Source organism: Scomber scombrus, chromosome 21 (assembly GCF_963691925.1).
Source record: "Scomber scombrus chromosome 21, fScoSco1.1, whole genome shotgun sequence".
NCBI lineage: Eukaryota > Metazoa > Chordata > Actinopteri > Scombriformes > Scombridae > Scomber > Scomber scombrus.
Window position 1 is genome coordinate 2,727,458 of NC_084990.1, and position 15,631 is coordinate 2,743,088.

Sequence of the window (15,631 nt, forward strand, 5' to 3'; positions counted from 1 at the left end):
CATTTTATCCCAGAAGAAAGCTCTTATATGAGTCAGAGTGAGAGCTGCACTCCACATGATTTTGATGATGAAGGCCACAAGTTTTTGCTGTCACTGCAGAGGTTGTAGTTCACCCAACTAAACAACAACAGAACAATCATTTCAGATCAAATAAAAGTCACCTGAAAGAAAGTTGGACTTTGCTCTGATTTCCTCTTAAAATGAGTTTTTAACACAAGATATATATTACATTTACCCACAGTGATGAGAATATATTAAAGGATACGGCTGCTGTTATTCTATAATTGTCTCAATGACAACAAATCTTTACATACTGCCTAAAAATATATATATATATATATATATATATATATATATATATTTTTTTTAAATTCATACAGCTGCTCACTGTACTTTTTAGCAGATGTTACTCAGACAGGACGACATAGAGATTTTCAACTATTTTCAGCAGTTGATTAATCCACATTTGGGGCTCTGGTGAAGATTTCTGGCAGCAGGACTGTGTGTGTGTGTGTGTGTGTGTGTGTGTGTGTGTGTGTGTGTGTGTGTGTGTGTGTGTGTGTGTGTGTGTGTGTGTGTGTGTGTGTGTGTGTGTGTGTGTGTGTGTGTGTGTGTGTGTGTGTGTGTGTGTGTGTGTGTGTGTGGGAATAAAGGAACACGTCAGCTAGGGCCCGTCCGATACTAGATATCAGCATATTGGCTGTTGATATTATATGCACAGAATATATACATAAACACACATTTTTTTGCAATGATCCCTCAAATGTGGCTATCAAACACTTATGACAAAGATATGTAATGGACAATTACAGTTTAACAATAGACTTCATTGTATAAAATGACATCAGTGCAGTGAAACAATGAATTACACTGGGAATTTAATAAGCTATGAATTAAAAAAAACATACATACATATTTTAAACTTGAATTAAGTAAAAGGATCAAATACATTAGGTGCCAATACATACTGATTGGTCACTGTGAGTGTGATTGTTGGTTTTGGAAAGTTACAGGAACTGTATGACACAGCCCATAAAATGAGGCTTCAGAAGCTGTTAGACCATCCATCAGAGCTCCTGCTTTGGCTTTTATTAAGCTGATAGATGTAGTACACATTCAACTAAACAGGTGCTTTACTTTTGTTTGAATACAGATAAGTTTTCAGAGCTAGATTAAGTGTCTAATGTGTGTGTGTGTGTGTGTGTGTCAGGGTTCACTCCTGGTGCGAGGGAGCTGTTTAAACAGGAGAACCACTTGGCTCTGTACCAGCTGCCGTCTGGAGAGAAGACCAAGGAGCTGTCGTCCCGCCGCCTGCATTACTTCACAAAACGCCAGCCTCCCATCTCCCACCTCATCTCCCTGTTCGTACGAGACTCCTCCTCCAGTGAGTCGACCCCCGCTTATCTTTTTCTACCAGTCTACTGAATAAATAACACAGCTGTTTGATTCACTCTGTCTGTGCTGACCTCTGACCTCTGTGTTCCAGATAACGTCCAGATGCTTTCTCACGGCTCGGCCGACCTCATCCTGGAGGCGTGCACTGACTTTTGGGATGGAACTGATATTTATCCCCTCTCAGGCTCAGACAGGTGCAGAATCTCTCCCACTTTTTTGTAAATCTACATCTCTAAAATCTAATCTACACATTTCTAAAAAGTCTTTTCATTCTTTGTTGTTACAGAAAGAAGGTTCTGGACTTTTACCAGCGTGCCTGTCTGTCAGGTTACTGTTCAGCGTTCGCCTACAAACCCATGCAGGTGTCACTGTCCAACCAGCTGAACGGGAAGTGTGTGGAGCTGTCTCACGGCCCCTGCGTCTTCTCTGGACTGGAGCTGCCCTCCACCACTCCCATCAAACACAACTCCTGCAGGAACAGCTGGAGCTCAGACGGTACGAATAAAACACAGAGGAGCTGATAGTTGAAATAAGAGTGCAACTTTTCTCATTTGTGTGTGTCTCTCCCTGTCGTTGTGTACAGAGGGCATAGGGGAGGGTGTGGAGCGTGAGGACTGCGTGCAGGCGCTGAGCGGGCAGATCTTCATGGGCATGGTGTCGTCTCAGTTCCAGGCCAGGCTGGACACGGTGCGGCTCATCGATGCCCTGGTCACCGCCTGCATCCGCTTTGTTTATTTTTCTATGGAGGATGAACTTCGCAGCAAGGTGAACACACACAAAGCTCATAGAAACATTTCATATATAGTAGATGATCTAAGCCTGAATGACAAGAAAGTATGTATTTGATCTATTATATATAACTGGCAGTTTTTTCCACCAGTTGGCACAATAAATGTATTTTCCCATCATACAGTTATGCACATAGGGATCTATTTATGTAAATAAGGATCTATTGAATTACTAATGTAAAAAGGTTAGATGTTTTAAGCAAATGCTTCAGCCTACACCTTTTCAGTCAGAAACGTATTTATTTATTTATTTTATTTTTATTTTTAGGTTTGTTACTATTTCTTATAGAGATGAAAAAACAAGAACATATGATATTTGCCTTATTTATACATGTGTATTAGAGTTTAATGACAGAATTACACTAAACTAAAAAAGTAGGTTGTTTCTGGTTAACAGTGTTTGGTGTAAAAAATCATCTGTAGCACACATATATGTTAAGACAAACAAATGATTGAAAAATATGTGCATGAAGAAAATGTACATAAAATATAGTTATTATTTCTACTGTAGTAGAAAATCTATATAAAGTTTCAAAAGCATTATACTGGAGGAATTTACCTCTCACCATTAAAGTCCAATGTTCTTATTTATTATTTATTACACAATTTCAATACAAGCATCTGTCTATGTGTACTTACTGAGTACTGTGTATGTATGATGGCACTTACATTTAACCATTTGACCAGAGAGAGAGGCTCAGTAACAACAAGGATAATAATAGGAGTATGACTAATGACAATAGTAATAGCAGCATTCAGAAGTGTATACAGTATGTGCATGCTGTGTTGTTAATGTGTGTATAATTGTGTGTGTGTGTGTGTGTGTGTGTGTGTGCAGGTGTTTGCAGAGAAGATGGGTTTAGAGACAGGCTGGAACTGTCACATCTCTCTGACTCCAAACGGAGAAAGTCCCTGTGATGGAGGTCCATCCAGCCCCGGTCACGGCTCCCTCCACGAAGACCTGAACCAGGGTACCCTACTACCTCTAACATGTGTGACATCTGGTGTTTTTGGAGTTATAGAACTGCATATCTAACAGATTGTCTTCATATGTGACACAGACTCTCGGGATGAAGCAGAAGGTCCTCTGCTGCCAGAGGAGGAAGCTCACTCTGACCTGGCCAGCTTCCAGCCCACAGACAGTGATGTGCCCAGCTTTCTGGAAGACTGTAACAGGGTGATTATAGCTTTATTAAAACCAGTGATGCTGCTGCTCTGCTCTCCCTCTATAATGGAGAAAATAGCAGTATCTGCTTCACACTCACCCCAACAAACACTCAGTCTATTCTTTGTTAACCAGCTGTGTTACTTCCTTTGAACTGTTTAAAGAACACCAAAAAGGGACAATGGCAAACATCATTACTTCATGTGAACGTGTTACTATGTTAACTTGCTTTGTCCCCATCAAATAAACTGAATAAAAAAACATGAGAATAAAAGACCAGAACAGGGTTACACAAGATATAATTATATTGACTGTAATTGTACTTACAGTGTCAGTAATAGTATTACAGTATGTTTTGCATGTTTTGGGTCTAAGAGTTTAAAATATTGTCACTTAACATTTTTTGAATATTTCATTAAGATCAATTTTCAATTATATTATAAACCGACATCAGAAAATACCAAAAGTTTGTTATCACTTTAAGTTTTGTTTTTCAAATGTAAAAAGCTTTATGAATAAAATGTATAATTATTATTATTATTATTATTATTATTATAAAAACCTACATCCTGACATCCATACCAAAAAAAACAAACAAACACAATACACAAAGATAAAACATTACTACAGCAGTCTATTATATAGTAAGTCATCAAATTACAAGTTACTGCATCCCATTGTTTCATTTCACACATGGAATCCTTGTAATGGACTGTCTCTGAGTCAAGCGGCAGGTCAATCCCTTTATAAGTATTGTATACACAGCAGTGACCATATGAACAATGACACATCTAATGTACACTCATACAGTCAAGAAATCAACATTAGTTATCTGTATTAAACAGTCCTGAGGCGTTCACAGGCTTTCCATTCAGTTAGAAAAGAAGTGGATTCCATATGTCTAAACTGTCTGTCTGACTGTCTTTTTTTCACTGTTCCCGCTCTCTCACAGGCCAAGCTACCTCGTGGTATCCACCAGGTTCGTCCTCATTTGAAGAACATAGATAACGTGCCTCTTCTGGTGCCACTTTTCACAGACTGCACCCCTGACAGTGAGTCGTCTTCTTGTGTTTTACAATCTCAACAACTGCTGCGAAAAGACAAACGGTTTCTGTGATTCTGGGTCGTCGTAGGATTAAAATGGATCTTTTTTTTTTTGTTTCTTTTAACATTGCAGCGATGTGTGAGATGATGAAGATCATGCAGGAGAACAGGGAGGTTACATGCTGTCTGGGAAGCGCTGCCAATTTCCGAAACAGCCGCCTGTTCTTACAGAGTGACGTCAGGTATACAGAAAAACACACATCTCCCATTACAGTATTATTGTTCCTCTATGGTGTAAACAGCCATGAGTCTGTATGTGATTATAAAGGCTAGATAAAAGGTAATAGATAGATTAAGCTCTCCTCTTCTTCCTCCACAGCATCGGTCTGGACCCTCTGTACCCGTCTCAGTGTTCGTGGGAGACGTTCGGCTACGCCACAGGAGGAGGATTCAACGGAGAGGTGGAGGGTCTGTCTCCTCTGAGGCTCTCTGGACAGCTCAACAGTATGGGCTGCTCCGTCACCTTCCACCAGGGAGAGAGCGTCAGCATGGTCAAACTCATAGAGCAGGTGCAACACACACACACACACACACACACACACACACACACACACACACACACACACACACACTCTCACACACACACACACACACACACACACACACACACACACACACTCAAACACACACACACTCAAACACACACACACACAGACACTGAGTCAATCAGAGAGAGGTGTCACATTCATTATCTGAATTGGCATCCCTGTGTTCCAGGCTCGACACACCACCTACGGCATCCGCAAGTGCTTCCTGTTCCTGCTGCAGTGTCAGCTCAGTCTGGTCATCATCCAGGTGAGAGAGCACAGTACACACACTGATAACTGACTATAAAAATACATCTATTTTATTTATCTGTGTGTATATCATTGCTACCTTTCTGAACAGGAGAGCAAACTGTATGTAGTTAAAGGACCAGTTCACAATTTTTCATGTCTCCTTGAAACAAAAGTCAGGTGCTCTTATGAACATGCAATCATTCCTCTTGTTAATAATGACTATTACAAGTTCCACAGTCCTTGTTTTGAGCATTTCAAAGTAGATGATCAGCTTCTATTGAGCTTCAGCAGTGTGAGTTAGTATGAAGTGATAGACTTTGGCACTAAAAACACTGTAACGTTGAAACATAGAAGATGAAGATTTGACTCATTTGGACGAAGCTTCATATTAGCTTCAGATCAACTTTTAAATACATTTTTACACAGAAGGAGAACTGTGGAATTAGTCCTCTATCACCATTGTAAACATTATGAAGGAATCTTCTAATGGTCAGTATGAACAGGAGGAATGATAACAGCAAGAAAGTGATATTGACTAAATAAAGTAAATCTGGTGTTTTTTTTCAGTTCTTAGCCTGTCTAGCTCAGCTCCCTCCTCCCATAAACACCACCGACATCCTCTGGCTGTCCTGCTTCAGCTGCCCACTGCTGAGGTACACACACACACACACACACACACACACACACACACACACACACACACACACACACACACACACACACACACACACACACACACACACACACACACACACACACAACCTAACAAACTATTAATACTGACCACTGTGTGCTATGTTGAACAGTATGTGGTACTAATGAGCTGCTTCATATGGTGTTGACAGTGTGTCTCTTTTGGGGAAGCCACCAGACAGTTCAGTCATGTCAGTCGCCACAGGGAAGAACCTGGATGCCATTCCCAGGAAGGTAAGAACTCACATCTACTGCTGCTCCATGAGCTTCAGTTAGTGGAAGCTGTGCATGATGATGTACAGTGAGTGAGAGAAGATCCTTCCGACCAACTGGAGTCATTCTAGAAGAAATGTTTCTTCATAATCATGGTAACTATTAATAGCAAAAAAAACAAAAAGAAATGTCCTGTGTGCACGTTGTTCTTGCTGCACGTCCACCACTGGCTTTTCATGAAGGACAGGAAATCCCCATATCTGCGCTCTTCATCTTCTTCTTGTATTTTTATGTGTTTTCATATGAAATACATGTCAGCGCACCCCGGCAGTCTACTGGGGAAGACACATGCCATAAAACCACAACATCCCAGTTTCAATTCCCCTTCACTTCCTATATCTTTTATTTATGTTCTGTATTTATTTATTTATTTGTCATTTCTTATTCACTTCCATACGTCAAAAAAACTAAATAACCTAACCCTGAAAATACATTGCAGGACAAAAAACAGTGCAGAACAATAAATAGGAAAATAAATAGTAAGACAGGAATAAATTCAACTTCCTGTTGATTCTCTCTACTGTCACCATAATAAAAGCGTAAATGCCCCCAAGACATTTATTAAGAAAAAACACTGAATACATTCTGATATGTAACTTTTTTTAGTTATGTAATTTTATATTTCATAAACAGCTTTCTTACAGTTGCACATGATATTAATTTAATACTCTACATAAAGCTGTAAGAGAAGTGAGCTCTGTGAACATGTTTAAACCACAGCTGAAAACATATTTGATCTGGTTTTTAATTAGTGTCTAATTTTTTACAAATTATCTAATTGTATTATTATTATTTTATTTTTTATTATTTGCTGTTTGTTTTATTGTATTTTATTTTTATTTTTCTCTGTAAAGCACTTTGAGCTCCATCCCATGTATGAAAGGTGCTCTATAAATAAAGTTTATTATCATTATTACATACAAAATGAACAGATAAGAAGTTCCTCATGAAAAGAAAGCAGTTTATTCTGACTCTCTCGTGTCGTGTCGTGTCCTCTGCCAGACTCAGAACTACTTCCTGGGCTGTTTCCTGTTGAAGTTCAGCCTGACGGTGTGCGCCTACCTGTTGGCGTTCGGCTTCACCCTTCAGGAGATCTGCCTCAGAAGCAACAACCTCACCTTATCTGACAACAGCACTGTCACCTGCCTTCATATACTCACTACCAGGTAGGAGCAACTCTGTCATGCTCACCCTCACACAGCTTCCTAACACAGTGTTAAACTACACTTATTAAGCATTTAAACAGGGGGTTGTGGGAAATGTAGTCTTTCCCCAACCATAGACTCATTAGCTGATGGTGATTACAAGGTGTCATAATAAAAGTAGGATGATATTTATTCAGAGTGTGATAGAAATAACACACACATATAATGAATGTGTTATATATATATTCCTGCAGCTCTTCAGACGAAGCTCCTCATTGGTTCAGCGAGCTGTCAAACGGCCTGCTACTGACTCAGAAAGTCATGGCAGGGTTCCTCGTCTTACACACAGGTAGGAACACTCATTCACTAATCTTCACTACACATATTAAATAAACAGATATGGATGTAAACTGCAATGTGACATATATTTCTAGTTGTAATAATTGAGGTCTTCTCTGTGTTTGTCAGTGGTGATCTCTCTCAGCTACGTCCACCGCTCTCAGCCTCTGTGGAGGAAGAGTCCATTCAGCAACACCTGGTGGTGTCTCACTGTACCTGTGGTGTAAGTACTCACCTTGATGGAAGTCACGCTAGGTTCAATAACAGGGACGTTTTTGCTCCACGTGTTTTTCTCACTGTGATTTTATTCGCTGATTTTTACTGAGCAGCTTTAAAGTCCAGCACTTCTCAGACTGCTCTGTGCTGTAAATCTCTTAATCACTCCGTCTAAAGCTGTGTACAGACTCATATTATTACTGCAGAGAAATTCAGACTACTCATTCATTACAGTGAGACAAACAGAGCGCTCCCACACAAAAAAAGCAAGAAAAAAAAAGCTGCATCATTCTGGGGAAAAAAAGCATAAAAGCTCAACATTTGCCAGAACACACTGCATTGGCCAATCAAATACGTACAAGCACACATTCCTGGATAAGTTAGTTACATGTAGTTCTGCTGTTTAGCTTGTGCTAGTTGAGATGGAGGTTTAAATGATCTTATATAACCTTCATAAACTTCCCAGAGCTGTAAAATCCTCTCATAACATACAACTGCTGCTTTATCTGTCTGAAACTCCTCAATGTGAGACTGAGACACAGACTCCTTGACCTTTTCACATTTATGGTATGTTGCAGCCTGAAGTGTTTAAATAAATCCCCCCCCCCCCCAATCAATCTGCACTCAGTACCCCATAATGACACAGTTAAAACAGGATCTATTCTTTGTAAATGTATTAATTAAGGAAAAACAAAAAATATAAAAATCAAATCACATAAAGCCCACATCAGAGCAGTGATGATGCTCCTTCTGGAAGTTTCTCCACACAAGTTTCTGGAGCTCAGCCAGAGTGACCATTGGTTCTTGGTTCATTGAGTTCTTGGTCAGTCTCTCTTGCCAAGGTCAGGCGTCATGCTCTAGGAAGAGTCCTGGTTGTTGCAAACTTCCTCTATTTAAGAATTATGGATGCCTCTGTGCTGCTGAGAACCTTCAGTGCAGCAGAAATGTTTTTGTCTCAACACAGTCCTCTCTGAGTTCTGCAGGCAGCTCCTTCCAACTCATAGCTTGGTTTTTGCTCTGATTTTAAATGTCAGCTGTGAGACTGTTTATGTTAATATAAAGTGTGTGTCTTTCCAAATCATGTCCAATCAGTTTCATTTAGCACAGGTGGACTCTAGTAAATGATGTAGAAATCACTACTATCATACCAAAGGGTCTGAACACTGAAGTCAGTGTGATATTTCTGTTCTTACTTTTTAATTCATTTCTAAACATATCTAATATTCAGTTTGTCTTGTCATTGTGGGTTATTACAAAAATACAATGAAACAATTTGAGCATAAAGCTGCAACATACAATTTGAAAGTGAAGAGGTCTTTATATGTAATGTAGAGCTCAATTCATTAAGTCAAGAGAATTATTTTCAACTATTTTGATAATAAATGAATCATTTCAGTCATTTTTTAAAGCAGAAATAGTTTTTAAAAAAAGCCTCATATTCTCTTGTTCTCCTCGTTGTTATAGATACAGTAAACTGACACAAGACATACTGAAGATGAAGATGTCCGCTGACACTATACATCTCATAAAGAAGTTGATAATTGATTAATTGAAAAATCAACATAATAATCAGCAGATTCTTCAATAATGAAAATAACTGTCAGTAATGTAGAGTTCATCCTACAAACCAGAGACAGAGAATTCATTCACACTGTGAAATAGAGTGTGCTAAAATGTGACCTCAGACTTATTTTAGACTGATCTTTGAACTTTGAAAGTCACTCAGTAACTGAACCTGCTAAGCTTTTTATTACTTTAAAATCACAACATAGAGTAACTGACCCTCCTCTCCTCTCCTCCCCTCCTCTCCTCTCCTCTCCTCCAGTCTGCTGAGCCAGGTGGTTCAGGCCACGGTGGATTACCAGCTGTGGCGTGATCAGGGCAGCCTGCTGACCTTTGACCTGGCTGACATACCGCTGCTGGCCTGGCTGCTGGCCTCTCTGTCCCCGCTGCTGGTGGTGGTGGTCAACGAGGTGGTGAAGCTGCACGAGATACGGTACGAACACCCGCTTTCACAGCTTAGTGATGGACGTGATGATTATTATTTTAACGTTTGGAAGCTGTAAGGAGCGACAGAGAAAGTAAAATCAAAACCCCCTTCCAAGATCAATGCTGTACTGATCTACCGGCCGCCCAAACCACACCCATCCTTCATCACAGAGATTCACGACCTTCTCACCTCGCTCTGCTCTCTATCCTCCAATAACATCATACTTGGTGATATGAACATTCACATTGATAATCCCTCCTCCCCCCTGGCAGCTGATTTCCTTCATGTACTGGACTGTCTCAACCTCACACAGCACGTTGATGCACCTACACACACCAGAGGGCGCACTTTAGACCTGGTCATCACAGACTCTCCTTCCATCAAAGATCTGTCAGTATATGACCTGGGCGTCTCTGATCACAGCATCATTTCCATGGACATTTCCTGCCCATCTCTCCTCCCCCAGCCTAAACGCGATATTCATTTTCGCAACATAAAAAACATCAACCCTGCCATCTTGCACTCTGACCTCCAACTGCTGGCCTCAGTCAACCTTCCATCAGTCAACAAATCGGTCGATCACTACAACCATTCTCTTCGCTGCCTCCTGGATATACATGCCCCTCTCAAAACAAGAACTGTGTCTTTCTCCCGCACTGCCCCCTGGTTCACGAAAGAACTGCGCAAGATGAAGGCTGCTGGCCGTGCCATTGAGAGGCGTGTCAAATCATCTGGCCTGGTGGTACACAAGCTGGCCTACAAAAACCACCAGAAGGCCTATGCAGCAGCCCTTAAAGAAGCCCGGTCCATCTACTACTCCAACATCATCAATAACAGTCCAGGAAATTCAAAACAGCTGTTTTCCACCATAAACTATCTCCTTAATCCCAAAAACCAAACCCATACAGAACCCACAGTAGAACACTGCAACAGGTTTCTTGCATTTTTCAAAGACAAGATAAATTCCATCCGGTCCCAGCTCTCAGGCTCCCCAGCTCCATTTCTGCCATCTGCCTGCCCTCAACCTGCACTTTTCAGCACCTTTGCTACAGTCACACAGACTGAAGTTGAGGGTTTCATCAAAAAGATGAAGCCCTCCACCTCCCCCCTGGACCCCATCCCTACAACACTCATCAAATCAAACCTGTCTGTCATAAGCCCTCTTATCACACAAATAATAAACCACTCGTTAAACTCCGGCCATGTCCCGCCCTCACTCAAAACTGCCGTTATCAAGCCTCTCCTGAAGAAACCCAACCTCGACCCAGAATGTCTCTCAAACTACCGGCCCATTTCCCATCTTCCATTCCTGTCTAAAGTGCTTGAAAAAGCTGTTGCCGCACAGCTACAGGAACATCTACAACTCCACTCACTGTTTGAAATATTCCAATCTGGTTTCCGCACTGCCCATAGTACAGAGACAGCATTGTTGAGAGTTACCAACGACCTTCTCATCTCTGCCGATTCTGGATCCCCCTCCCTGCTCATCCTTCTGGACCTTTCAGCGGCTTTTGACACTGTCGACCACCATATCCTCCTAAGCCGCCTCCACACCGACATTGGTCTCCATCATTCCACACTGGACTGGTTCACCTCTTACCTCGCCAACAGGACAGAGTACATCAGCCTGGGCTCTGCCAGGTCCCAAACAGCCCCTGTTACATGCGGTGTCCCCCAAGGATCTGTCCTAGGACCCCTCCTCTTTATTCTGTACATGCTGCCACTGGGTCGTGTCATCAGCCGGCACGGCATCTCTTTTCACTGCTACGCCGATGACACTCAGTTGTACCTCCGAACTGACCCCAACCTACGTTCAACCCCGGTCCACTCATCATCACCTACTCTAGCCCTCTCCAACTGCCTGGAGGAGATCAGGGCGTGGATGAGTCACAACTTCCTCCTGCTGAACAGCTCCAAAACCGAAGCCATACAAATTGGTACCCCTCATCAGGTCCAGTCATCACCCATAACCACCATCTCCTTCTCTGGTCAAGACATCCCCCTCTTTACCTCAGTTACCAACCTCGGTGTGAAGCTGGACCCACAACTTACCTTTTTAAACCACATCAAACATCTGTACAAAACCTGCTTTTTCCATATCAAGAACATTTCTAAACTCCGCCCATTCCTCACCTTCTCTGATGCTGAAAAACTCGTCCACGCCCTGATCTCCTCCAGGCTTGATTACTGTAACAGCCTGCTCATCGGTATACCCAACAAACACCTTCAGAAACTTCAATTCATTCAGAACTGTGCTGCCCGAACTCTGATGAAAACCCGTAAATACGACCACATCACCCCCATTCTTCAGAACCTACACTGGCTTCCCATAACCTCAAGAATCCAATACAAAATCGCCCTCTTCACCCACCTTTGCATCTACAGCAACGCCCCGCAATACCTCAAAGACCTCCTTACCCCTCACTCATCCACCCGTAACCTCCGGTCCCAAAGCACCAACCTCCTCCATCAGCCCCGCACACGACTCCGCACCATGGGAGACCGAGCCTTCTGCTCCACTGCCCCCCACATCTGGAACTCCCTCCCTGAACACCTACGACAACCCCAGTCTGTCGATGCCTTTAAAAAAGGGCTTAAAACTTTTTTGTTCAGACAGGCTTTCCCAGGTCGTTCCTAGATGTTTTTATTCTCTTTCTGCACTTTCTTCTCCTCTTATAGCTATTCTTTCTTCTGCTGATTTTAATCGTGTCTGATTTTTCTCTTAGTCTTTTGTTTATTTTGTTTTTTGGTTTCTGTAGCACTTTGAGATTACTTTATGAAAAGTGCTTTACAAATAAAATGTATTATTATTAAAAGCAGATGTCACAGATTTAGATTTGCAGCTGGAATCACTGTGGGATTATTGAGGATTATTGAGTGATCACAGTGAAACATGTAGCACATTGGATCTTCAGCCACTTTCAGAAGTGCACATAATATCAGTCATATGAATACTCCATGTCACTTTTAAGTTCCAGTCATGAAGCAGTCTTATTTTATCAGACCTAAATAAGCACAGAGTGACTTATTCAATCAAAGTCTCGCTCCACCTTCTTAAATTCATTGACTTATCATCTTTTTGGCACAAAGAATAAAATGAGTGTTGGTTGATGAGATTCTTGCTGTATCACATTAGTGTGTAAAATGACTGGAATGATATGAATGAAATGAGTCTAAATATGTCTCGTCATTTCAACCATGTTTTTCATCTCTCAAACGTCATTACTCTCATGTTTAATGCAGAAAACTGACCTGAAGCATGTTTTTTTTTAATTCCAAGCTTCAGTTGGCAAAACACAGGCGACCTACACTCCATACTGTGCCTGAACGCCTCATGTTTGGACAGGGAGATGAAACAGCTTTCACTACATCACCTGTGTAGACTGTCTTAGGGTGACGATGGTGATTAATCCAAACTATGACGGCAAAATCAGTGTTTAAACTGATGCACACTCTGCTTCCTTCATATCACAACTTTTAGCTGTGAGCGTTGTTGCTCTTTGTGTCTGAATCAAATCAGTACAGAATATTAACAGAGACTCACTGTGTAAGTGACAGGAGGCATGATCATGAACACATAGATAGGGTTGGGTAGAGTCACTTTCAGCCATGAACTGGGATTCATTATTCAATGTGTCCATTCAATTCAATTATTCAGCACAGCTGAACCAGACCATATTTGGGTGGTTAAGGACATGTGGCACATCTGGAGTTAACTTCTCTTTTTTTTTCTTTTAACACAAATGTAAGAGAACATTTTAGAGAATATTGCTGCATCTCTGCATGTTAGGTCTCTCCACTGTTACATGTCCTGTGTGTTGATCATGAGCTCTGATTTGTCCCCTTTGTGTATTTCAGGGTGCGAGTTCGCTACCAGAAGAGGCAGAAGCTGCAGTTTGAAACAAAGCTGGGAATGAACTCTCCTTTCTGAGACCTTCCCTCACAGCTGGAAGTTGGACATCGGTTGACGTGGCAACACTGGGAACCAGTCAGTCAAGTCAGTCAGTTGTGGAAAGCAGGGAACACTGCAGTCCCCTCCATTAACACTGCAACCATCAGCAGGAGCAAGTGTCAACCAAACGTCACAACAGGGGGCTAGTGGGAGTGGGTGTGGGGGGGGGCTTTATTACAAATATCAAAGCTAACCGGAGTGTGTTATCTTTGAAACAGCGGATTCTCTCGAGCAGGGAAAAAAAGGAAAAACTCCAAAGCATTCATTTTCCTTTTTTTTGAAGAAGAAAAGAGCCAAAAAAAGGCAACTATTTATTGTCTGGGGTTTTTAGTTAGTTTTTAAAAAGGCATGAGGAATGTTTCTGAAGAGGTTTACGCTTCCTCACTTCTCACTTCCTGTCCTCCACCTCTTTTCTTAAAGACTCATTCTGCACGGTCCGCTCTCATCTACAGGAAGCATCATCCAGTGAGACGCGCTCCAGACTTTCAGCCAGTTTCACATTAACATCAGTGTGTCTCCTTCCAGAGTCGGGTTGTAACACTACCTCTGAAATAATGTGATTCAGCCTCTGAGCTACAAAGGTTCTCTATTATTTGATCCTATTTTAACACAATATTCTTACTCAATTCCTGAGCTAAGCCGAGGTCAGACCTGCTGGATTAGGGATTCAATCGGATCAGACCTTTTCTACACACATATTTACATTTAAATATATATAGAACTTTTCCATTCACTTAAAAGAGAAAGTGTGTCCAAACTTTTGACTTGTACTGTGCATCTAACTGAATGTGGCAGCATGCTGCTTAGAACCCACGCAGCTGTGCAGTGATTTTAGCAAGTCCCTTCCTACTGTAAGTGGCAGATTTGATATATATATATTTTAGCAAGTCCCTTCCTACTGTAAGTGGCAGATTTGATGATATATATATATATATACATACACACAGTAGGGTCTAAAAGTATACATGTATATAATAAAAGGATGTTCACCTCTGGTAATTAAACCTACTGGAGTCTTCTGAAAGGTGCTTCATATCATTCAGTTGCCTTCCTTCTCTCTCTCTCTCTCTCTCTCTCTGTCTCTCTCTCTCTCTCTCTCTCTCTCTCCCTCTCTCCTCTCTCTCTCTCTCTCTCTCTCTCTCTCTCTCTCTCTCTCTCTCTCCTCTCTCTCTCTCTCTCTCTCTCTCTCTCTCTCTCTCTCTCTCTCTCTCTCACACACACATCTCAACACCTCCACACACAGGAGCTCAGGATAATGTCAAGTTAGGAAATGTAGAAACAAATTTTAAAAAATAGTGAAGTATATGATCTGCTAAATGTGTTAACCCGCCACATTTTTTCATTTTCATTTTCCCTGCCTGCTTTTTCATTTTTTTTCCTACTGTGTTCCGACTTTTTTTTTTTTTTTAATTCACAACATCCACGTCTCAGCATCAGCATCAGCAGCACACGTCTGTATCACTGATGGTCTCCTCCAGTCAGACCAGCCTTCTGTGTGGTGCTGTTATTAGAATACAGGTGAGAATTAAACACCATGCTTTGATGTGATACAAAAATATAAAATGATATGAACTGTTATAAAAGATATTTCTTTTTTTTTCTTTTTTTAAATCATTTGGAATCTTGTGACATTTACATCATAATTCCTTAAATATTGAGTTTTTTAATCTAATTTCAACAGAGGATTTTATCACTCTTATTCCTAAAAGTTTCAGTCAATGAAAAGACTGCAAATATAATGAGCTGAGGTCATGTGCTTTGGTATTTATTCTCTGGGAATTTGGAGGTTTTA

At 41.2% G+C, this 15,631-nt stretch overlaps 1 protein-coding gene across 3 annotated transcripts in view; it reads left to right on the forward strand.

Moving 5' to 3' along the window:
* The window catches only part of tmem94 (transmembrane protein 94), a 41,291-nt gene extending 26,376 nt beyond the window's left edge, over positions 1–14,915 (forward strand). For all 3 annotated transcript variants that reach the window (XM_062442226.1, XM_062442227.1, XM_062442228.1), the window contains 17 exons: positions 1,211–1,384; positions 1,487–1,589; positions 1,682–1,890; positions 1,979–2,160; positions 3,022–3,154; positions 3,245–3,360; positions 4,301–4,400; positions 4,526–4,634; positions 4,772–4,961; positions 5,170–5,247; positions 5,799–5,884; positions 6,077–6,158; positions 7,200–7,363; positions 7,597–7,691; positions 7,811–7,904; positions 9,723–9,893; positions 13,746–14,915. In XM_062442226.1, coding sequence (XP_062298210.1) covers positions 1,211–1,384; positions 1,487–1,589; positions 1,682–1,890; positions 1,979–2,160; positions 3,022–3,154; positions 3,245–3,360; positions 4,301–4,400; positions 4,526–4,634; positions 4,772–4,961; positions 5,170–5,247; positions 5,799–5,884; positions 6,077–6,158; positions 7,200–7,363; positions 7,597–7,691; positions 7,811–7,904; positions 9,723–9,893; positions 13,746–13,818 — 2,159 coding nt within the window. In that variant the 3' untranslated portion in view covers positions 13,819–14,915. The remainder of the gene's footprint in view (positions 1–1,210; positions 1,385–1,486; positions 1,590–1,681; positions 1,891–1,978; positions 2,161–3,021; positions 3,155–3,244; positions 3,361–4,300; positions 4,401–4,525; positions 4,635–4,771; positions 4,962–5,169; positions 5,248–5,798; positions 5,885–6,076; positions 6,159–7,199; positions 7,364–7,596; positions 7,692–7,810; positions 7,905–9,722; positions 9,894–13,745) is intronic.
* The last annotated feature ends 716 nt before the right edge of the window (positions 14,916–15,631 follow it).